The sequence below is a fragment of the Sparus aurata genome, chromosome 13 (genome assembly GCF_900880675.1).
Source record: "Sparus aurata chromosome 13, fSpaAur1.1, whole genome shotgun sequence".
In the NCBI taxonomy this organism is placed as follows: Eukaryota; Metazoa; Chordata; class Actinopteri; order Spariformes; family Sparidae; genus Sparus; species Sparus aurata.
The window spans coordinates 18,296,527-18,321,462 of record NC_044199.1 but is presented as its reverse complement, the minus strand read 5'-3'; the positions used below and the strand labels follow the sequence as shown (position 1 = coordinate 18,321,462).

The window sequence follows — 24,936 nt, the reverse complement described above, 5'->3', positions numbered from 1 at the left end:
ACTATTAAAATTCTACTCGGCTGGTTGTGTTCACATGGATGTGTTAGCACGCTTGAGAAAATAACTAGCATTTATCAGAAAGGCTGTTTAGCAGGGAGAAGATATGTGTAGATTTAACCCATTTTAACATGTCACTTTATAATGATTAATACAGTGTCAGCGATGCTGGTTTGTCTTTTGGCTGGTCAACCATTTGGTCCAGACTGACTATGTTTGCTTGTTTATTCCACTTTCACCATCATACATGTGAAGTACTCAGGTTTGTCCATCTCCAGCCCAACTCGAAAATGGCTTGGTACTGAAATACTCAAAGGATGCACAGGACAACTCATTACAACTCAATCAAAATTTTTGGTTCTATTAATTTTTTTCAGCAGTTGGCTGGTTGGTCATCAAGTTGAAATTTAAAGAGCAAAGGACAAATTATACAAAGTATTATTTTAAAACCAAACTCTAAATGAAACACTTTTATATGTTTAACACATATTTTACAGTGTACTTTCAAAAAATGAACCAAGATTCTGTGTCCTAATCAAAAGTGAATGAACAATTTGTAAACTTCTATCAGTAGCATTTGTGATCAATTAGCACACATCAATCATCGAATCAATTTCCAATATAACATAGCTTCAAATTACACACATAAGAAAAACCCAAACTGATGCGCTGCTTGAGCTCATCAATTATACTTTACTATGACTATCAGCAGCACAATCCATTACAAATATCAAAACTCTTTGTTACCTTGTGAGCCAAGAGCTGAACCCTGCTCCTCTGTCTCCCTGCTGAGATGCATGCAGTGTGTCAAGGTGCTCCCATTTCAGTGGTAATTAGCAACCTGCTCTCTAAGCTAGTGGAGCAACATGGGAACTTTAGTTCGTTTTTGGTTTCCCCTTTTTTTTTTTTTACCTCCACAATGAGATTGTTATTGCAGTTTTATGTAAATGTCGGTTGGATGTATTACCATCTAGCTTTTGGACAATCAAGCATTTCTGTTCTAATTACAGTTTCACACAACAGCTAACATGACTTAAGACACTTAGTCTTAAAAGTGTATATTGAATTTTTTAAACTTGAAATAAACTACTTATTTGCTTTACTTTAACTTATGTAAAATACTGATTGTCAAAAAATGACACCATCCACGTTTAGATCGGTTCCCTATAAACCTTGCTTTTGCTATGCTATTCGATCTATCATTGGGGATGGTCATAGGTTGAATTATGGCACAAAGGAAGTCTGTGATTGCGCAACCAAAACAGGAAGAGGCATTGGTTTACCAGGTCACTATGACCAGGCAACTGTGGAAACTCTACGCTACAAAATTTTAAAAAAGCCTACTGATGGAGGAGGCAATGAAGGTGAAGAGGAAGGAGTGATACAAACCGAGGTAAAACAAGAGGGAATGGACGGGCATTCACTTGATGGAGAGCACAGGTGTTATGTCAAAGTCTGTTCCCCTGATGATGTGTCTCGCCTTACCACTGGGACTTGAGATGGTTCAAAACTGGGATTCCATGTAGTAGATCAGTAAGTAACAAAACATGCCTACATTTTGATGTCTCTATTGAGATTTGGGTGTAATTGGGTATTCCTAAAGTTATTTTTTGCTTTGGAAAGTAGCCAGGCCATTAGCAGTTGCCATGAATTGAGTTGAAGTTGTTGAAGTTGTCTATTTCCGCATTGAAAAAGAAAATAGGTTTCACTAAGACAGCTTTGAAGTTGTTGTAGCTCAAATTCTAACTCTTCTAATTCTCACCAAAAAGCAGCCAAGGCTTTATTTGTGATTGAATATGAGTCAAACCTTCGTGTGAAAGCATATTACGACAAAAGAGGCACAGATTTACAGTAGTTTCGTTTTCGGGCAAGCTTATTTTCAATGGAGTGCAGGGGCACTCGTACACTAGCATCAAAATCTCTATTTTTAAAACACTAAGAAGGCTCGACACAACATGAAACTTTGCTCGTAGTATCACCAGGGTCTCTACACATGAACATGAGCATTAAGAACATTGTTTGTGTACACAGAGTTTACTAAAAAAAGGTTTTGAACGTGAGTTGTCCAAAAACCTTCTTTTTAGTAAAGTAAGTACACAAGCTCTTCTACTAATCCATCGGTCAGGAACACTTGTTGTTGTTGTTTTTATAACACATACCTATAACTGCAGTACTGCAAAACCGGATTGGAGCCGTAATGCACGGGAACACGAAATTTGCAGATTACGCTGCACTACACAGTTAAAACATAGCACACTGGTCAAACACAGTGCTAGTCCAAGGCATACAATATGACCTGTACTCCAATGAAAATGCAACTCCACTGTCAGTTGCATTTGGAAGGCAAGAGGCTGTTAATCAGTGCGCTGAGGAGGTGAATTAATATTTAAATTTACCTCGGCCTTTTTCATTGCCAAGGAAGAACTACCCTTTACCAAACACAAAGGCCAACTTGACCTGCAAAGAAAGAACAGCGTGAAACTAAACTCAACATTTTCAGTTAGGGGCCAATGTGCTCCTAGTAAAAAAAGTTAGTCTGGAGCCCTGCTTCCTCCTCGCCAGTGAACAAACAACCTCTGAAGCCTGCACCTTGCCACACTGCGCCCCAGCCTCCAGCACCTCTGCCACCTGCCTTCTCAAGGCTAGAGTTTCCTTGTTTCAACTTCACACAAGCCCTCCATCTGCACCACTATGAGTCCCCGCCTCTACACAAGCGGAGCCAGCAGCCCGAACCTCAGGCCCCTCTTCCACTACCTTCTACAAGTGTTCAATAAATTCCTTTATACCTTCCCTGAGTCTTGGTGTCTGCTTTTGGGTCCTACTAAATACTACTACAAAGCATAACAGTTTCCCTCTAGATACTGCTATTCTTCCCAACCACTCTACAACCATACTCCTGTTCCTCTTCACTTAACTGTTCTGTTCTCTCCAACAGTACTTGCAGTATTTTCATTATGTTGCACAAAATGCACCTAGATATGCCGAACTGACTGTCAACTTAGTACAGACAATAATAATGGAAATACTTTTTGTAATGTAAGTAATGTAGTAGTCTAAACGCAAGTATTACTAACTCTCTTCTCATCATTTTAATGTAGATTAAACTCAAATGTATATTATGTTATATCATCGAGTGCTGTGTATTTTGTCTTCCAATTCTGTAGCTCTGGTAGAGTTTTCTTCTGTGAAGCCATACTGGACTCGCCTCCCAGCGTATTAAACTGTCTGTTACCTATTAATGGTAATGAGAGGAGCTGCTTTGCACAGGAATTTATTCTACTTCATTATCAAAAGTGATACATTAAATTGCAGACTTTTTATCAAAATCCCTGTTATCTGAGAGGGCATAAATAGATATTAGCATCTAGTTTTTTTGGTCAGACCTCTGTATTTAATAATGTGTTAGATAGTTAGCCACATAAACTGGTGCAGTTTATCAGGCTAGCTCACCCATTCGTTTTAGTGTGATGCATGCTTTGTTTCAGTGTGGCACTTTTTGACAGCTGATAGAGGTGTTGAGGGATGGTTTTGGATAGAAAATGCATCATGTTGCACTGATAATTTTCAAGAAAGAAATGAGCAATAGGTCTACAGAACCTCTCTCTTCATGGTGTTTTACAGCAGATAAATCAAACTTAATAAATCTTCTATTGACACAGTTTTAGCAGTGCAGTGTGCATATACACATGCATACTTAATGTTTGTTTCTTTCATTATTACTCCTACTAGCTGCTGTGGCCTACTGATAAGCCATGTGCCATGTTCTCTAGCTAGAGCTGACAGATGTCTGTCAACATAAGGTGTGCAGAAAAAAGGGTTTTGTAGGGACACACAATCACCTCTGAAAAGTTATTTTACTGGTTTTCAACAAGTATCACCATTTCTGAAAACTGAAAAACACTGCCTGCAGGCAAATGTATCATGAATCATGTATGAGAACAAAGAAAAAACAAAAATCCAAATAATAAGAAATTCACAGCAAAAGAACCCTCTCAAAAGCACTTCTTCACTTTCTTGGTATCACATTCAAACCCACTAAAAAACATTGCTGTATTTGATTTATAATCTTTGTATATACTGTGTATGACTGTATAATAAACAATGTCAGCTACCAGGGACACAAACCACTGTCTGCAAGTAAATGTCAAATGAATATCAGGCAAACTTCTGAACCATGGTAATAGCTGGATGGGGTCTATCTTTCCATGTTGTTGCTCAGTGTCAGCTGATCTCAGCTACACTTCATGCAGGATGAAAACCTGGATTGATGGACTTCTTAAAAACTTCATTAAAAAAACCCAATTCAATCAATTGTTTACATTGCTCTTTATCAAAGAAGTCTTTCCATGTACCAATACACATGTACCTACCTTGTACTAGCAGCCGTGTGGTGTGAATGGCTTCTCCCTGGGGACTGAAGGCTCGACACGTGTAGGCTCCACGATCCTCCCGGGTGATAGATAGCACCGTCAAACTCCCATCAGACACCTGAACACAAACACATTCACATTCAGCTATTTAAAGTCTACTTTCAAGTTGGACCTTGAAAGTCCCTTAAACCTTGGTCTTCAAAAGAATGTGTTCTTTATTCACAGATTCACTCTGTGGCCACATGCATACACACAGACATACACAGTATATACATACACAGATGTGTATGTATGTATGTGTATATTTATGTATGTATGTATGTATGTATGTATGTATGTATGTATGTATGTATGTATGTATATATATATATATATATATATATATATATATATATATATATATATATATATATATATATATATATATATATATATATATATATATATATGACTGGCTCTATGTTCAGAGCCAGCCAGCTCTGGAGGAAAGAGCTGAGTGCAGATCCAGACCTTCTGGAGGAATAAACATCTGGTGTCACATCCACTTCTAATCCACACTCTTTAACCAGGAAGTGAGAGCACCACATGACTAATTGCAATGCACCGTTCATCTAAGATAATTTTGGGATTTCTCAGGGTTTGAAGTATGTTGGAAACATTTGGGATAATGTAAGTACACAACTCAACCAAATATATAACAAAGGGGAAGTCATTTTTAGACATTTCAATGTAGTGTTCTTTAATATATTTAATATATTTAATATATTTAACATAGTTTTTAAATTTAGTTTTGAAAAAAAAAAACATTGTGTGCATTTAAGATAATAAGGAAGTCTGTTCCATATGTGTGCTGAACTGCAGCTCAAAGTAGCTTTTCTGGTGTTACCACTGTTACCAAAATATGTGAGAGACGGGCTGGCTTTATAATTTTCAAGCAGAGCTGTATTTTGGCTCAAGGCTGTTAGATGATTTATGAAACAGAAGCACAAAAACCTTGAGTTCTGAATGTGCTGATATGTTGGCAGTTTCTGCAACAACAAAAAAAAAATAATTCAAAAACCTATTTTTAAGGTAAGAATGTCATATCAAATAAACACAGCTGAAGTCAAACATTCTTCAAAGGAGATGTTCAATTTCCCATCAGAAAACATTTATACTCTAACCAATTTTCAATTAATTTCATCAAATAAACTACTGCATATGACATCAGAGAGAACAGCATAATGCAGCAGCCTCAAGTTTACATGTGACTTGACAGTGACACTTTTTCGTTTTAATGCTGTGTTTTCATTATTTTCCAAGTTAAACCAGGTTTAACCACCTTTGTTCAAATTAAAAAGATCAGAGAGCAGAACTAGGTATCAACATGAAACAGTTATTTAGATTCAAGCATCCCCAAAATCCTCCGTTGCTACAGACGACATCATCATTTTAGCAGATCTGCAGGTTTTACAGTTCCTCACCAGTCTACAGAAAACTACAGTATAGCCAAGTGAAGTGGGAAAAGCTGCTGCCTATGACTGAGATAAATTTAGATATATAACTCTCCAGTGAACAAAGCTCAGTCATTTAAATAATTGATCTAATATGGGGGCGTCATTTCCATTCCTACATCCAACTCTGTGGTAGATACTGTACAGCATATGCTATTAACAAGAACGTTTCATTTCTCACAAACACAAATTTGATGCATGCTTGATCTTTGCTTCTTGTGTGTATGTGTAGTTTGTCGTCCTTCCATGTCTTCATGGTGGAGATGAGGTTGTGTGGCTCAAGTTCAATGTTTGACAGCACCTGGATGTTGCCGAACCTCCTCCTGGATCCATATTCTTAATAATTAAGAACTTGCAGGGGAAGCATGTACAAGCTAGTTGGCCGTGGGATGTGGTCTTTCTGGTGTGTTCAAGGGCACTTTTTTGGCAATGACACAGGTGACATGTCACCTTCAACACCACTAGTTCTTTGATGTCGGTTTTATGTGTCTGGGCCTGAAGGATGGAGAGCCTTGTATGCTGAACAGACTGCCTCTTGAGGCAAACATTTGATTTGTAAGATTGAGCTGTACGAAAGAAAATGACTTAATTTGACAGATTACTATACAAAAGTGCTAACACTTTTATTTAAGATGAAATAATAATGAGGAGTAAGGAAACAAACCCACAAAAGCTGTCGAGAAGAATATTTAGTTTGGCCTAAGCTCTTTAATTCTGTGGTGAGGTGAAGTCACACATCAGTAGTGAACGGGCGGTGAGAAGATGAAATTCTGTCCAATTTGAAGGCTTATAAGACACCAGACCAAAACACAGGGGTTTAAAATGTATGCAACAGCATTTTAGAACTCTGGAAAGTTCCCTCGACAGTCATGAAGTGAACAGTACAATAAAACCTTTCATGTTAATGTGCTTTCACATATTTAATCGGTCAGCACCTTTTCCATGTGACATTGTATTGTGTTAGGTAGACCCAGCTCACCTTTTTGAACTGAAGCCCTGTGTGCATAGCTACCCATGCCGTGCCCATGCTTTATTTTATTTCAATTTTGATTTAAAAAATGTGTCACAAACTCAAGGTCCAAATATAGTCTCATTAAAAGAATAAGGAGGCTGTCTTTTGACATACAGCACTATTTCCAGTGTGAGCAGAACTTACTATAAGTCAAAGATACTTGACGAGTAACACAATATTTAAATAACACATCAGGACATTATGTAGTCACATACCTTATACTTGGCACTGCTGACCATGAGGCTGCCTTCCCGCAGCCAGCTGACTGAGGGTTTGGGGTTGCCAAAGGCTATGCAGGTCAAAGTGATGCTACCCCCCTCCTTGGCCTCTACGTACTGAGGTGGTGTATCCGAGAACGTGGGGGGAGCTGGGGAGTCAGAGGACAGGGAGAAGTTTAGAGAAAAAGAATAAACAAGGATGTGTTAAAATGTTTCAAAAGAGTCAATCACAAGGAAAAAAAAGTAAAAGCATTTTGACTCAATATAAACTGGTTCAGTTGCAGCGACTAACGGCATTTATCTGACAGTAACAACTCTTACCAAAGCAATGCAGCACTAAACATTTATAGCAAGAAGGTTTAAACTGTTGTTACAGAACATTCACTGAACCTGTACAATATTCCCTCAATATATTCTTCTCAAAATATGAAAATACAGTAAAACGGTTGCAAAAATTAACCTGGTGCTCAGTGGGTTAAATCATGTATCATGTGTCGCATTGAGTGCATGACTGAACTGCCCCAAGATTGTGCTGGTGTGACCCACAGTAAAAAAGAGCTTTAACCAAAACAGTAGCAAAACTGTCTCTTTACACTTGGTGGCAAGCAAACATAACCCCAGACAGTCCAGATGCTGTACACTCCAGTGACATCAACGTGACTGCTGCTGTAACTATTCTCGACTCATTGCCAAAGATGACTGGGCCTATCAGCTGTGAATCTCCAGGCCAGGAAGTCAGAGAACCTCTTTCTATAAATCTATAAACACTTACATTTTTCTCATGGCTTAAATCATACATTATGGTATTTGTTGTAATTATTTGTAATCAATTTAGTTACATTTATGCTTGTACGGTTGTTGCTAAGAGGACCCCAACGCATACTCCAGGCAGGACAAAAAATTTATGTAATGAATAAGCTGATTAAAAAAACTGGCAGGAAACAAAAACTAGGGGGAACAAAGGCAGAGGCAAAACCAACAACTAAGGAAATACTAAAGACATAAAATGAACTATGTCATGGTTCATGATTCAGTGTTTTGGTTCTATCTCTTTGCGTTGTGTCTTGTGTCTTATGTTTAGATATTTTGCTTCTGTTCCCGCTTTTGTCTACGTGATGTCCCTTGTGTGTCCAAGCTCATTGATGTTCCTGGATGTTCCTTGTATTCTGCCTGTGTCGCCTTTTGGTATGTTTTTTTGGATTCCGATTTTTGCATTTTGATTTGTACATTCTTGAAACTTTTTGTTGCACTTAGATTAGCTGTTTTAGTTGCTACTTTGTTTTCTGGTCCCTGGACTGATTTTCGTTTCATGCTCCTTGGGTTTTTTTTTCCCATCAGCTTTTGTTTTAATAAAAGCTCGCCTGCTGTTCTTCCAGATCCTGCTTACTGTTTAAATATGCATTTTGGTCCACCTTTTAGTTTTTCCCCTTTAACCCGCCGTGACAAACTAAATACAAACTGATAACACACAGGTAACAGGCAACAAACACAGATGTGACACTAGATGAACTGACAACTCACATGGAGGAAATAAACAGGAAGATAATCAGGGACAGGTGAGACTAATCAAGGCAGTCACAAAGACAGATGGAAAAAAGACAACGACAGGAAGTGTAAAACAGCACACGACAAAAGGCCAAACCATGACCATTTTTATCGTAAAGCACTTTGTAACTTTGCTTTTGAAAGGTGCAATGTAAATAAAGTAGCTAAATCAAGCCATATTAATATAATGTGTTAACATAAAATGTGTTTTACGTAACACATACTGGTATATTCTGGTTGCCAGGAGACTGTAAGAGAAAATTATCAACTGCCATAAGGTCAGCTCTTGATGAACACGCATGGTAATGTGAGAAAAAACTGCCTCCTTGAAGTTTATTACAGTTCCACTAACTAACTCTTATACTAACTCTTTTCTCAAAAAGTTAGGTACATAAGTGGGGACATGCCTCTCAAAAAGAGAGGATGTTAAAAAGAACAGGTTTTAAACTGTTATAGTAGCAACTGAAGACTTGACAGACTATTCCAGTTTGTATAATAACCTTTTCTGGAACGCATGTGTATTGTTATCTTCCGCATCATGGGATTTATTGTTATATGACAGTACTCTACTTTACTGACATTTTCTACAAACACTATAGGGCTCCTATTTCCCAGAGACCCAATGTGTCTAAAAGTTGCTTTCTTTTGTTCAACCGAAAGTCCAACATCCAAAGACTCTTCATTTACTGTCATACACAACAGGCAAGCATTTAATTAAAGCAAAAACCAACAAATGTTTGACATTTTTGCTTGAAAATTACAAAAATGATTAATCAATCATCAAAGAGGTTGGCAACTGATTTTACTTCGATCAAACCTACGTTGGAGCTGATTTTGGCAGCAGAAATCTTCTCATCCCTCCTTTAAAGGACCAGCCAAGCGTAGATAATAGCAGGGGACTGGCCAATCAAACAAATTACTAAGAGACCACTGAATAATGCATGTGTGTAAACCTTTACCTGACTTTGCCTTTTGCTATATGGTTGGTTGCATATGTCCCAGAGTCCACAAATTTAGAATTGTCTTAGCGCAGTAAAAAAGATGACGAAAGCCAGATGGTGGCAGTGGAATGCTTGTCACAAAACTAAACAGGAAGAGAAACTGAGGAATAAACATGAAGGGCTTTTGCCTCTGGAGCTGTGAGTGCACAAACACTAACACATCATGCTCATGCATTTATATGCAGAACATACTCATGATGAACAGTTCTTGAAAGCCTTTATGTTTGAAGTTTTAAACACCTGTGCACAGGCACTTGTCCCTGGATAAATCTGTTTGAGATTTTCCACATCAACAACAGCAGTTTTTATAAAATGGGACAATTAGTTTTGTCTTTCGTCAAGGACTAGTGTTCATTCGAATTTTTGTCTTCCAAACGTCTCCATTTCTTATCAGACCTCTTTTTTTGAGAATACAAACAGTATAGCAAGGATTAGTTTAGTTTTTTATTTAAAAGATTAGTTATTTGAACATGATCAAATAATATTAGAAATGGCTAACCCACCTAAACACGATAAATTGCAAAAAAGTTTGTCGCCATGACTTTTAGAGCTTCATTCAAACGACAGAGAGTGATGTGCCAGACATGCTGCATTTTGTAAAACCATTTTTCAAAATCCTCTTTAGCTCAGAAGCTGTCTAGATTATGAGGAGGGATGATCACACAAGACAATTGGCACATCTTCCTACCAAAACATGCTTAAGCTGTGTTTTCCTACTGCCCCACCCCCATTTAACCCAGACCAACGCCATCCGATGAGCACACATACCGATATCATTGTCCGTGATTCAATACAGATTTTGCTGTCATAATTCCTGTTTTGATATTCTCAATCTAATCACCTTAGGATTCAAGCTGATCTGCTTACATGTGTAATCCTGTAGCCTCTCAATTGCTAACATGTCATTCCATCTGCAGCCATAAGCCCAGCCATAGTGCTAATTCCACACCACGCGCTTTGCCATGCCACAGAGATGGCATCAATGGAAGCACTCTGTTATTCAGTATTTAGTCTATCACATAACATTTTTGATTTAAGGAATTCCATCTTTCAAACCACATGCAAACACATGGTTTTATGTCTTAAAACCTAGGATGTTTACTTTTTCCTTTATCAATCATCAGCTGACACAGGGGCTCACTGGTTAGATGCAGTAATGGTGATCATTTGTATTCAGGAATATAAGTATCAGGCCATATTGAACCGTTTTCTTGATCATAACCTCTCACTTCATGCTGCAGTATTTTATGTGCATCTCATTTTTGGATGATCTGCAGGTGCTGATGGATGGAGGGGAAAAATGACTTTCATCACAGATTGATGTGTAAAGCTATGTAAATTTTACAAATGGATGTATCAATATACATGGACTGTTGAATAGAAATCTGTTGGTACAGTTGAAAGAAAACAGTATGGTAGAAATCTTCTGAAATTTTTTACAGTATATTGAAATTTGAAGATACAGCTTAAATTGCGTCCTTACCCTTTTTAAATGGCGGTGGCTTGTTCTTATAATGGAGAGAAAAAAAACATTTCACTAAACTATGAAAATCAGTTTAAAGAGCCTTGAAAGATTCTCACTGTTACTGTTTGCCAAAGTTATACCATTGCATATGAACTGCAGCTGTGAGCAGGTACTATTTTTATAACTCACCTCTGTGATGCATTCAAGGACACTTTGACATCCAAAGAATTGATAGCCAGCTTTCGCAAAGCATTGCAGTCAGAGGGTATGTTGTTAGTTAATGATGATACTGTGAAAGCTATGGTGTGAATTTATATTTATAAACTAGTGTAGTGCCATATATAACATATGATGCATGAAGTGACAAATGTAGTACAGCAAGCCTATGCAGTAACAAAATCTTCATTCATATCTGATCAGCACTGCCTAATTTTACAATGTGATCTGAGATTGATGAGCAGTGTGTTCAGATGCTGCTGCTTTATCTGCACTAGTGGCAGTAAATGTCTTATATTCATCCTTCAATAAACGCCTGTAACGTTGTTAACTGCATACAGTTAGCAAAATTTTTTTGTTTAAAAATGGGCCAGTTGGTTGCTTGCATTGACATGGCCATCGTGGTTGTAAAGTAGAGCATGGATTTAATTAACAGAGGTATTTTGTTAGACATAATTGAAAATACTGCAATAATGTAGTATGCCTGTAACCTTATTAAGTTATAGGGTTCCAATGGGGCTGTTCCTATCAGCTGTCCAATTGTAATACTTGTACCTATGTACTGGTAATGTTGGGGGGTTACAGATCCAGTCTCAAGACTCCTGCTCACAACCTCATGGGGCCATCCAGATAGTATCAAACATGTTTGATATTTGTAATTTCAAATTTGAATGATTACATCGGTACTTTCCAAGACAGACCACAACACCCAATGAGACAAGCATCCCGGAGCATCTGAGTGCTGCAATCAACATTAAACATTCAGCCACTGAAGCTTACATTAGCTAGCACACTACTGTTGAAGAAACTTCAGATCGCACCTCCAGTTCTCACTGGAGAATAGAAAACCTGTGTTGACCACGCCTCCCAACTCATCCAGACTTCTTTAACCTTCTGCTTTGGTTTTTTCTCACAGCAACAGGTTACTACAGCAAGCTGTTGCTGTACGCTCATTTTGTATACATCTGCTTCCCAATGCTTCGGTCTGCAGATCCATGAAGCTAGTGCTGAAGCCACGCCACCGCTGCTGCACAGACCGCTGTTCATGCACAATGTATTAATATTGTTGCATGTCCAAATTGCACCAAATTTGATACTGCACTTCCTTGACTCCTCAGCAATAAATTGATATTACAGTATATATTTACATTGTAGCATCACCTTAGCTTTTGTCCAAAAAAGCCTTTTCAATGTAAATTTTTAAGTTTCTATTATGCAATTCAGTTCAGTGAATTTAATGTAAACGTCATACTACTAATGTAGTATGACTCTTCTAGTTCTGCGAAATGCAAAAAGAAAAACTGAAGCTTGCAATACAGCTGCTGTGTGTTACAATAAAATATAAGTGCTAACTGTAGGCACACTTGAAACTATGAAACACATGTTGTGTGTTTCATAGTTGTGTTTTTTACATACTGAGTTTGAACAGTCACCAAAGAGAATGTCAAGTTTAGAATGGCTTTGGTTTGTTCATGGGCCTTGTATTATGTTTAACTATTTTTTAACTGACTTGGGCTTTTCTTGATAAGGAGCTGTGAGCGAACAGTAGTTTTGACTGTGTGTCTACATGTTTATGTTACTGTTAAAGCTGTCACAACAAAAGACATCTCTCTGTATTACTGCAGGAGATCACATGAATAAATACTTATAGTATCTACTGTGAGAGCAATAACCTTGACTTTATGAGGCCTCTCTATTACTGTAGCTATTGTTCAGCAAATCAGTTTTGTGATTAGTCTGGGTCGATGCACACTCTGAGATTGGCAGATGGTAACAGAGATGCTGGTATTCCCTTTGGCCATGTTTTGATAAGGCTGGGAATAATCATGCTGAGCTGAGCTGTGACCAACCACCATTCAAGCCATGCCGGCATGGTGTGAGCCTTTTTTCACAACACAGCATGGTGACAGCTTCTTCCATGTTGCCACAGTCAGCATCACATCAGGCCACTCAAATATGAAAGAAGTGCAAGTGAGGCCAACACAATGCATCTATAATCACCATGCATCATAATGAAAGTTATGATTGTGTAATATCAGACTGACTGGTTTCAATGAAGAACAATGAGTTCTTTCTGATAAATTCACAATGGTAATGATAGCTATAGGTAAAATCTGTATATATTTAGAATAAACTGTGTATTAACTTGTTGGATTTTAAGATGGTGGTCATTTTCTAAATGCAGTGTTTTGTCTCCATGGTTTGGGCACACCATTCAGAGCTATTCTTTTAATCTGACGGTATATGGGATAAGCAGTGGCCAGACGGCCCATCTAAATCTGTTTTTAAACCATGACAAGGAGGGGGCACAAATTACATTTGTATCCCTTTTTCCTCAAAGACCTCAACCTGTGAATAGGAAAAGTGTGTGCCTTTGCACAAAACAGCCAATTAAAGAGAAAAAAGGAAAAAAGAGGAGAGCTATCGAAGAGGTAGAGTTAGATACACAGGCAGAAGAAAAGACTAGACAAAGAATGAGATAGACAGACACCAACAAAGAGAGAAGATAGAGAAAGGGGCTGTTGTGCAGCATGCAGACACTGCAGAGTTCTACTGCAGAATACAGGGATGGCAAGCACTCGGATGTGCGGAAGCTATTTTAGGGGTAGCAGTTGAAGACTAACCCTGGGAGATATGAACCTTGCTTGTTTGGCATCACCTCATGCTGGATCGGGGCCTCAACTGTGAGGGAGAGTGAGAAAAACAATGGGAGTCTATTTAAAAAAAATAAATAGAGACCATCTTAGGATGGAATCACACCAGCCACCAGCCAACATCTTTTAACATGTTCAGGCTCTGACCCATGTGTACTCAGTAGGCATTACTACATTATTACATTAGTAGGTACTCATGTGTCAGACAACACCCATCTTTGAACTCAGCTTTTACTTTAATCTCACTACACGTCTATAACATTTCATGACCGTATCTTGTATGGTTGTGACGATATCACACCAACAAAATTCGATCTACAGACAGTCATATACAAACCTAGTAAAGCACTAGAATTGGGCTGTTTTATGGTAAAATGCTATTTAAAAATAGGAACATGTCTCTTTCGTTGGTGTTTCGGAAAAATTCTGCATGTTCTGCATGTTACGCTGTATAATAAACAAAAAAAGCGTGTGCCAGGTAGTACACCTGTTGTGTATTTGAAGATGCTATAAAAGTGATAACAGAATATTTTGTGATCAGTGTTCGTTCGTTCGTTTTCTTTTCTGCTTTTCCGTCAGGGTTGCGGGATGCTGCCGCTTTTTATCCCCCCATGGGGGGTTGCGGGGCTTACTGGGGCCAAATCCAGTTCGACTTATGGCCGAAGGCCAGGGTACACCCTGAACGAGTCGCCAGCTCATTGCAGGACCCTTACTGATGGCAGTGGCCAACTGCACATCAGGAGCGATTCTGGGGTTCAGTATCTTGCTCAAGGATACTTCGGCATGTAGCTCAGTCCCACCCCAGGGGAGCAGGGGATTTGAACCAAATAACCTGTCAAAAAATACTATTTAGAAGCACTCATACTTGCATATCACATGACAGCATCCCCTAAGAAGGGAGCATTTTTCTGGCTTGTCCTCCAGTGCTTAGTGGCTGTGGTTATACCAGGGACTCTGACTCCTGGTTTCCACAGTAAACACACTGCTTTCTTCGGCAGTCCCACAGGACCGGCCGGCTGCCACTCTCCTTGGGTCATACTTTCCTCCAGAACCACGTTTCAGTGCCAGAGAGTCTCTGGGCTAGAGAGAGCAGACAGGCTGGATGTCCAAAGGACAGGCTGCCCTTCCACGAGCAGCCCGGTGGCAAACGCCATCTTGCCTGATAGAGAGTCGTTCTGGCTCAGTGTCTAAATAGCAGCCCTCCTTGCAGACACTCATCTGTCTACTCTGTATAACCCATAAACATCACTGTGAGCTGTAGGGTCTATGTATTTAACGTGGGAAAATACAGCTGGCAACCCGCTCACCACTGCCAGCAACACAAACACATGGACTGTAAAAACAGTTGGTCACTTATATGGCAAATGCAAGAGAGTTGCAATCGGCAGCTCCCTTAGAGCCATACAATGTCATTTGTATCGGTATTAAAAACTGCATACCGCCCAACCCTATACATTACTCAAAACTGTCTCTATGGTAAGTGTCTCCAGGGACACATTTTGCGTTGATGATTCACAAGGTGAAATCAAGGGAGAAAGTCATATCCCAAGAGGCCAAAAAGTGGGATTCTGTCCACAAGATTGTTTAAAGTTACAGTCCATCTATTCATACATCAATTATCATCCAATATCATCTATTGGGGATCCTTCACCAAAGCCTAAAGACCCAAATGCAGTTCCCATTAAGGGATGAAGGCATGCTTCACCAGCCATTGCCTCCTAACCCACTGCAGGAAGCTGCTGCCCTTTCTCCAGCAAGTACTTTAAAAAAATAAGAGAAGTATCCCCTGCACAAGTTAACCCTTAGGAGTCTGGGATATAACTGACCGTTTTTGACTACTTTTGATTTTACTATTATATTCCACCTTAAAAACTATTTACCTTGCCTTGTTTGGTGTCAATATTTTCAGCACAACCTCACATGTGTGACTGAACAGTTATTTTTTTCATTTTGACACACTGTATTAACACAATGGACCTAAAATCACAAAAAAACATTGACTGTCTCTGTCACCGTCACTGCTGCTTTCAATCTTTCGCTGCCGTTCCTCCCACAACTTCCGCCTGTTCCTCAGCAACCAAATCACCTGTTTTGCCATATAATTTTGTGATTGGTTGGTGTGTTGCCTTTTTCCACCAATAGGAACATGTTTTTTTGCTTGCAAACACTTCCTGCTTGTGGACACTTTCGTGAGAAAAGCCAGTTTTTAGCGTCTCTTCCTGCCCCAAACGCGCAGCAAACGTGACGATAATGTTAGCGCAAAAAATGTGGCGGACATTATTTATCGTATCTGGGCCTATCAACACAACTGGTATATAGTTTGAAGGCTGCTCCAATACAATACATACACAACCGAGACTCACTGAGGCTCATCTTAAATCAGTCATGTGATTTGATCACGCCGGCGTGATCGTCGACTCCAATTTCTCATACATCCAAGTCATCTCCATGTAGCAAAGTATAGAGTGGCAGTCTAGGGCTACTGGGATGACCGTCAGCTGCTCTTGTCCCGCATTAAGGGAATGCATACAGCAGCCTTATGGCTATGAAGTCTGTGAAAGCGTGTCCACCCTTGAGTGGCAAACTTCCCTTTCCACTCTTCCCGAACCGGGGCCAAATTTGCTGCACCACCTCAAGGTCACCTGCATGACAGTCAGTGCTGTCACTGTTGCAGCCAACCACAATTTGTGAACTGCCTGCAGGAGGGCTTTTTGTCTGAGTTCTGACAGAAACGCCTACAGCCTGGTTGAAATTGAGCACTATGCCCAGATACTGTTGACGTGACCGAGGGGTGGGTGCTCTTCTTCCAGTTGATTGCAAACTCTAACTGCATTGGGTGTAGAATAAAGTAGGCTTTATGCAACATGGCCCTCTCTTTGGACTTGGCGTGCCTCGGTAGCGAAGTGGCTGGAGAACCACATTTATACATCTGCTGAAAGTGCAGGGAGCCAGGGAGTATCCAGTCTGTTGTACTTGTAGGACATTTCCTGAAAGGCAAAATGCTGCTTGACAGTTAGCATGCAGAACAATTCACCATCTTGTCTACAGGTGTCACAGCATCTTGCATCTCACTGCTGTGTTCGCCTTCCTCCTTATTTCCTAGATAAATAACCAAAGGGAAGCAAGATACTGACACCTTCCCTTCTCTCTGGCTTGAGAGTAAGGTGCATTACCTCTCAAATAGGTAATAAAGCCACCAGACACCTAATAGCCGGAGCAAAAGTTGAGCTGGCCTGAGAAAGCATGGCGTTGACACTCACAAAGGGAGGCAAACATTGAGGTCTGACAGCATCATGTCAGACTCATGAACAGTTACAATGCCAATGTGAACAGTCAGTACTACCCACGAAGGCATCAAATACAACGGCTGTCCAACTTTGGCTGTGTAAGGGGTTTGACTGAATGCACATGCTTTGTTTCAGAAAGTCTCTGTGAGCCGCTGAATGAAAGTGGCCACGCAGAACTTATTTTTTTAAGTAATTTAGTCAGCATCACTGGGGGCTGGGTCAGTAAAAGATGGTAAGCAGAATTTGATGATCAAAACAGGCTGCTCGTCATCAGTGGCCAAGCTTGCCATTGCTGAAGCAAAAACTTTACTGCTTGGTACTACTTAGTAGTGAAGCCCTGAATTGCTACTATTCAGTTTTTAACTATTTCAGTCTAATATAGATCAGTAGAGTTTGAAGCCCTTTGTGAGATAAAATTGTGTATACTGTTTGTCTTATAGCAATAAGTAGAGCAAAATAGGAACTAGCACTCGAATAAAAGATTGCAGACCTCATTCAATGCACTAACTAGACTGGTTTTTCTTTCATTAGAGCAAATGGCTTGCACAATAATTACATCATTTTTACGAACACATCCTCTCTTTCTACCCCTCCTCTTTTCCACTCACACTAGGAGACTGAGGGTGATAAGTTCACAAGAATGAAGCATAGGTGTCAATTTGTAGAGGAAAGGCATCTGTGTGATATCGCACTCTCACCCACAATCTATACGCATCTCACCCGGAATCTATATGCATTACTTACTTCTTTAGTGCCAACAAGGCTGAGAGCTAAAGTGCTCAGAGTAATCACTGACAATCGCTGATTTTTTAAAATGATAGGTAGAGGTGGATTGCAAATTGGGGTCTAAAAATAGAAGGACTGCTGGAGCTTCATGCTGCACGAGTATGTAACGGCCCTGAACCTTAAAGATCCTGTCGTTTCCTAAAAATATTCAACATACTTTAACATATGGTGAACACTTCTACACACTCATAAGATTAAAGTCCAGATGGTGAGAAGTAGGTATGCATAGACCCAATTTGAGTCACAGGTAGTACAGCTTTACCACTGAAGGACATACATCACTGTGATTGCATAATATCTACAGCATGCCAGCACTGCATTATTCCCCTTATTGACAGAAACTCGGGTGTGCGGAAGTGAAGCTTGGGTGGGTTCATCCACTGTAGATGATGTCTCATGAATCACATTAAACTCCATCTAGTATGCAAAAAAAATATATACATAGATATAGTTTTAACACTTTCTTTCAGCTCTATTTCACAAAAGATAATGGAGCTCTTAAGGTTTGACCATTCATCTTCTTAATTCAGATAATGTTCAGAGACATGGGAGCTAAACCTAAACTGCTAAGACTAAAATGTTGTGCTTGTGATAGGTGGGAAATAAATGTAAACTTTATCTAAAAAAAACTAAAGACTGCAAGAATGAACGATTAAAACATGATCTACGTAAAAAACAAAGTCAATGTAATAGATTTTAAAAAGTCTCTTCAGTGTATAAAACTGAATTGACGAATGTCATCTTAACAAGTATGGATCAATACAAATGAAGTAGTTTTGGAATAAGTTGCCCCTCATCTTCAATGTCTGCACCTATCAATGTAGAAATAAGTTATTTCTATGGTTTCACTGATTTGCCTTATAAAGCACAAACATCATGTGCAAAATTAACAGCAGTGAATAATAGCTTTTCTGTTCACTTCCATTTAATGCAAGCCTAGGAGAAAATAAAAGTTTTGCATCCTTTAGTGAAGCACATTTGCATCCTGGATTCTCGTGGCATTTAACTGTGCTGAACTTTGATCGTGGTTTGAAGTGGTTACCATAACCAATAGTAATGATGTGTGTTGACCCTGCAAAAGGACTTACAAGCCAGCAAGCTGAGTATCTTGTGCCTCACATCCTGTGCAGTCCACAGTCAGGACTGGATAGTCACCCGTCTGCATTTGTATATGTGCAACCTTGCTCTAAATTGTATTATTTTATCTCTGTTTTCACATTTACAAAGTGTATGCTGACTCTTCCACATACATAAAAAATGAGAATCACACATTTTTGCAGACAAAACATATCACGGACATAAAGCTGTTGGTTTTATTTAAAGAATTAACAATTTGGCAGCTGTAGCGTAAATACTTGACTCTGATTGAGTTCTCTTGTTCAGATCACATATGTGGTTAATAATGTGAACTTTAGAGTACAGGTGTGATCAAAACTGATTTCTCCCCATTCATTATTTGTGATTCTGCCCCATTTACTTCAGAGCTCAATCAGTTAGGACTCGAAAACACAATATCACAGTGCTCTCTACTGCACAGCCAGTTTGATGGAGTGGGTGGAACTCATTCTGGAAAAAATGATGGTTTAAATTCATGTTTATGGAACTGCAATGTAAACTATCACAAGCAGAGAGAAGGAGAGACACCACTTAGCTGCAGTAAGTGTAAGGACACCGACATAGGATAATATTAATAGTCTGGTAAGATGTTGTATGAACTTTGACGACGGCTGTTGTTAGCCTGCACGCTATGCTAGCTCCTGCAGTTTCTGTTTTTGACCCTGCCCACACTGTTTTCCTGTTCTTTCTGCCTTTTCCAACACCACACACTCAAGTTCCCCAAGCGAAATCTGCTCGGACTGTAAGGCATGCCAGCTTTATTTATATAGCATTTCACATTTCAAACAACCAACTCCACAATTACTCTCAAATGTTCCTCTTACACAAGTGAGGCACTTGTGTTTTTTATTAGAGCTTTATGAGCACCTTGAAGCATTCTAAAGTGCAATTATTAGGAGTTTGATATGGTGTTGGAATAAGCATTTAAAAGCTGGTACTAGTGCAAAGCTTTTATGCACTTTGCTTTGGTGGCTCCACCATGACTTCTACATCCACAGATCATGTTCTGTTGACACTACAGTAAATCTGCCCTATGCAGAACACACCACCGCTGCCATCAAAGACTGGAGAATCTGCCTGAAGTGCTTTTTCCCGCCAGCCAAGCAGAGGTGCAGTTTGCTCCTGTGGAGATGCATGTGGATGACATCAGCAATCAGTATAGCGGCAGGGACTCCCCAGAGCCCTGGTCCCTTGACCCTACCATCGCTTCACCACTGTATGTCCCTCCATCAAAGGGCCTCTACTTCACTGAGCATTTCATCGAGATACCTCCTTGGCTTCGGCAAACTTGCTTTGCTTGCCAGTGAATCAGGACATTGCAACAGCACTCAAGGCAGCTGCTGTCATATGTGGCCACCTCCTGCCCTCCATGTGAGCTTTTATCTCCACAGAAACACTTAAAATTTGACGAGAGAAGAATTCTGTGAAAGCTTTTTGGTGAGCCACTGCATACTGGCCCACCAGGACTCACAAAAAGCCAAACCAGCATGGATGTCTCTTCCTGTTTTTAAAAAGTACAAAGTAAAGTGAGGTTCAGTGATCAGTTCAACAACACAAAATATGCTATAGGCTACTATTTCTAAAGCACGCTAGCTTTCAGTGATATTGGTATACTGTAAGTTTTTTCACATATTGACCTTCCACCTTCACTGACATCCAGCTTTGTCTTCTTCTTCAAAGACTGAAACACAAGAATCTCTGCCACATATTTAATAGAGAATGTATTATTTTTCACAACTATTTTCTTACTAAACCAATTTCCTATTAAACAACCAACACATGGGGGACACAGTGATTAGGGTAAAATGTACAGTATGTCTAATTTGCAAAGCCTTGTGGTGGGATCATGTTTCATAACTAGAGTGATAATGTGAAACTCCAGTTTGTGATTTAATGATTCCATATTCCTAAAATGAGTGGATTAGGTATTTTGGAATATGTCTTCACACATATTTACAAACAGATTGTCCTGACTTCCTTGTTTTTTTGATTGTTTGTGTATGACAGCCCTACATACACAGACTTTAAACCAGACTTTAAACCAGTCTCATTTGAGTCCTGTGAGACTCAACAAAACATGACACATCTCTGACTTAAACATTCTGGTAGAACTGGGAACCCAGTCAGCTGTGTCTTGTGCAGCAACACCGACAGACCACTGGCCACAACTGCTAAAATGCTGTGACTCATGTCTGATGTGGCAACTAGAAAGTAAAAGCAGCGGATGAGAGGTAAACATCAAGACAGAGAGAGAAGAGGCAGAGGAGGAAGCCAGAGGACTTTAAACACTTCTGGGAGAGAGCAGAGGCAAGGCAAAGCAGAAGAGAACAAGAGCAACACTGATGAAACTGAGCTAATGTGCTGTGACCATGAGGGGGTGGAGGTGGAGGGTGTGTGTAGAGGACCATATCTGGTGTGTCTGTTACCACAGCAACTAGCATCATCATATGCTTTCTGATTAAGTGTCTGGATGAATGCTTTAGCCACCAAGTGAAGGCAAGAATATTCTTAGTTTGTGTGAGAGAGCCCCATGGGTGTTTACACTTGTGTGAATTGCTTATTTGACACTCAGGTGTTTGTCTGGTGCTCTTCTCCAGAGATGCGATCAGTGACAGAGCACGCTGGGTTTTGTTCAGGGACAACTCTGTCAGTACTCTAGTTCTGACACAGCCACCACGAGGTCAGTCAGACACCACAAACAATGATAATCAGTGTCAAAGATATTTTGGACTTCCTACCATGGGGACCTAACATTTGACCTTGTGGTTACTCAACAGTATCTCTGCCCAGATGACCACTGTATGAAAATGTGATATTTACGCACAGGAAAAAAGAACTGTCTGTCCATTCTCCAAGTCTGATGTTTTTAGTGAACAGTCACAAAAAGGCCCAATCCCATTTCCAGTTTTTACCTCAACCACTCCTTTTCGAGGGTTGACGTGTCGAGTGTTGTTGATTTTGTTCAAATATGCCAAATTGCAAATTTTTTCGGTTATCGTTCTTCAGCCGATTGGGCTAAACTAGCTAATATGAGCTAAGGGCAGTTGCCACGTGTTGCCAAAGCAACGGTAAACATCACATCACGCTGGAATGCGAATACTGTAGAGTGCAGAATTAGGTCATACAATACTGTGTTTGTTGCATATATTATTGTCAATGTCTTTATCCCTGTCGTTATTATAGTAACTAACTGATGAAAAAACTATCAAGAGAGGTCATTTGAATGCGTATAAGTAGGCCCTATATGTTTTGTAAACGCAATTTTAAGGTCATCGATATCCATGTTATCCATCAATATTCATCTGACTAAGCTGCTGATACAGTTGCGCAGCACAAATTTGTAGTGTTACTGTAAAAAAGGCTCTTGCTATCAGTGTGACAATACACCCTCTGGGGGCTGGAAGACCTGTTGGACGATGGCCCATTAAGTGACAAAATGGTCCACTGTAATGCTAATCAGGTGTTGCACTGTAAGATAAGCAGCAGACTAGTAACAACAATATCCCCAGACTCCCTTAAAGAGATGCTACATTTACGTTTTCATAAGCGTTTTTTGTTTTGTGTTGTTTTTTTTTTGTTTTGTTTTTTCAAAAAAACAACCCACTCATCGCATAAAGAAGGCTTTATGTGGACTGTGCACATCTCTCTATAAAAGCAAGGAATCTCTGTCTGTCTATCTGTCTGTGTGTGTGTGTGTGTGTGTGTGTGTGTGTGTGTGTGTGTGTTCCTCAAATATCTCTGTGGATCAGGATCAGACTGACCTGAGACTTACAACATGGCTGCTGCTTGGTTTAAGGGTGTGCGACGTCAGATTTGTTTGGACTGCAATGATACCATTAATAAATTATTTCATAAATGCTTCACCAATTCCGCTAGCATTGTCAAGCATAGCCACCACAGTCACGTGCGCACCAGAGCCAATCACTGCACACCATAGCCACGTGTGCACCAGAGCCAATCACTGCAGAGCCCGACTCCACGACACACCTTAAGAAACAAGCGGATTTATACCTGCAGCAGCGCAAGCTGGACCGGGATTTTGCCGGCGGTTCAGTCCCGTTGCATCTAAACTGACTGTTGTGGATTAATGAGACTAAACGAGTCCAGACGCACCGGCACATCCAAAGCCGGACTTGGGGTAAATAATGTCCGCCACGCTTTTTCGCAAACATTGCCGTCACGTTTGCTTTGTGTCTGGTGCAGGAAGAAACAGTAAAAACTGAGGAACAGGGAAAGTTGTATGAGGGATGCCGGCGGTGATACAGACAGCGACAGAGATGTGGCGAGTTTTGAGAGTTGAGAGATTTGTGACATATAGCGTGTTTGGAGTGTATAGTTAGCATGTTATATAGTGTGTTTAGTGTGTAGTGTAGTCGTTTTTTTGTGTTGTGAGTGAAAACAATGAGGAGACTGCTGAATGTGGAGCAGGCAGTGCAGCTCTTCATTGAGCTGAGGAGCCTGAGGCATTGCCTGCATTTAAATGTAAATAGTTACATATAACTTTGTAAATTTCAAAAACGTATGCACATATTTAGCAAACAACAATTTATATTTGCATTATAACTAATGCAATTGGTTCATTAAACATATTTGTGGTTTTCACAGTAAAAAATCTAACTTTTTCTCACTCTGATTTTATGTTATTTTGTGATTTTAGGTCCATAGTGTTAATGTAATATGTCAAAATGAAAAAACATATTTGTGGTTTTCACAGTAAAAAAATCAAACTTTGTCCTACTCTGATTTTGTTATTTTGTGATTTTAGATCCATAGTGTTAATATAATATGTCAAATGAAAAAATAACTGTACAGTCACACATGTGAGGTTGTGCTGAAAATAATGACACCAAACAAGGCAACGTAAATATTTTTTAAGGTGAAATATAATGGTATAATCAAAAGTAGTCAAAAACAGCCAATTATATCCCTGACGTTCCACCTTCAAACACAACCTCATTTGGCCATCCATGAAAAAGCTACTTAACCTCCCAGTTTTCTATAGGAATATATACTTCCTACGGGCAATGCACTAGTTCATCTTTAAAAATGAGCTCAAGTCAGAGCAGGGAAAGTGTCAAATAACCAAACACAAAGAAATGTAGTCTAATCTGATTTAAAACAAGAATTCAGAACACAAAATGTAAAAACAACAAAAGTCAAAATGATTTATTACAAGTGATAAGAATAAAAGTGATAAAACACAGGCAACATCTCAGAAAGGGAAGAGAGGGAGAAAACATCAAATAAAAATAAAAGAAATAAAAAAATAAAATGAAAATACAAATGGATAATTTCAAAAAGTAAATGCAAAAATAGACAAATAAAACAATACAAAGCAATGAAGGATGATTGGAAGGCGACATCACATCACAGAATTAAAAACGATTAAGATCAGTAAAAGGATTAAGAGACAATAAAAAGATTATAATAAGAATATAAAAAGCAGTAAAGGATACTAAGAAGAAAATACAAAAGATATCACAAGGGAGGAATTAAAAACAGATACAGATCTCGTGTACACAATTGCATGTGATACCCGTGTTTATTTCAAACTGAATGCCATTGCTACAGCATGGTCTCATTTAATATTTTTCTTGTTTCATCTGGTATAAAATAAAATAAAACATCTGAAGGCTATATGCAAACTGTGCACATGTATCTTTAAAAAAGAGCCTGAGTCAGAGCAGAGAAATGTCTCAATAAATTAACACAACGTTTTATTCAGTCTAGACCGTTTTTTCATTATTTACCACATTTATTTATTTATTTGCGCATT

General features: G+C 39.3%; 1 protein-coding gene across 4 annotated transcripts in view; it reads right to left on the bottom strand.

The window, feature by feature from the left end:
* igsf9bb (immunoglobulin superfamily, member 9Bb) overlaps positions 1-24,936 on the bottom strand; it is a 157,507-nt gene that overhangs the window by 70,523 nt on the left and 62,048 nt on the right. For all 4 annotated transcript variants that reach the window (XM_030437838.1, XM_030437840.1, XM_030437839.1 and 1 more), the window contains exons 4-5: positions 7,088-7,239; positions 4,368-4,485 (exon numbers count right to left, since the gene is read on the bottom strand). In XM_030437838.1, coding sequence (XP_030293698.1) covers positions 4,368-4,485; positions 7,088-7,239 — 270 coding nt within the window. The remainder of the gene's footprint in view (positions 1-4,367; positions 4,486-7,087; positions 7,240-24,936) is intronic.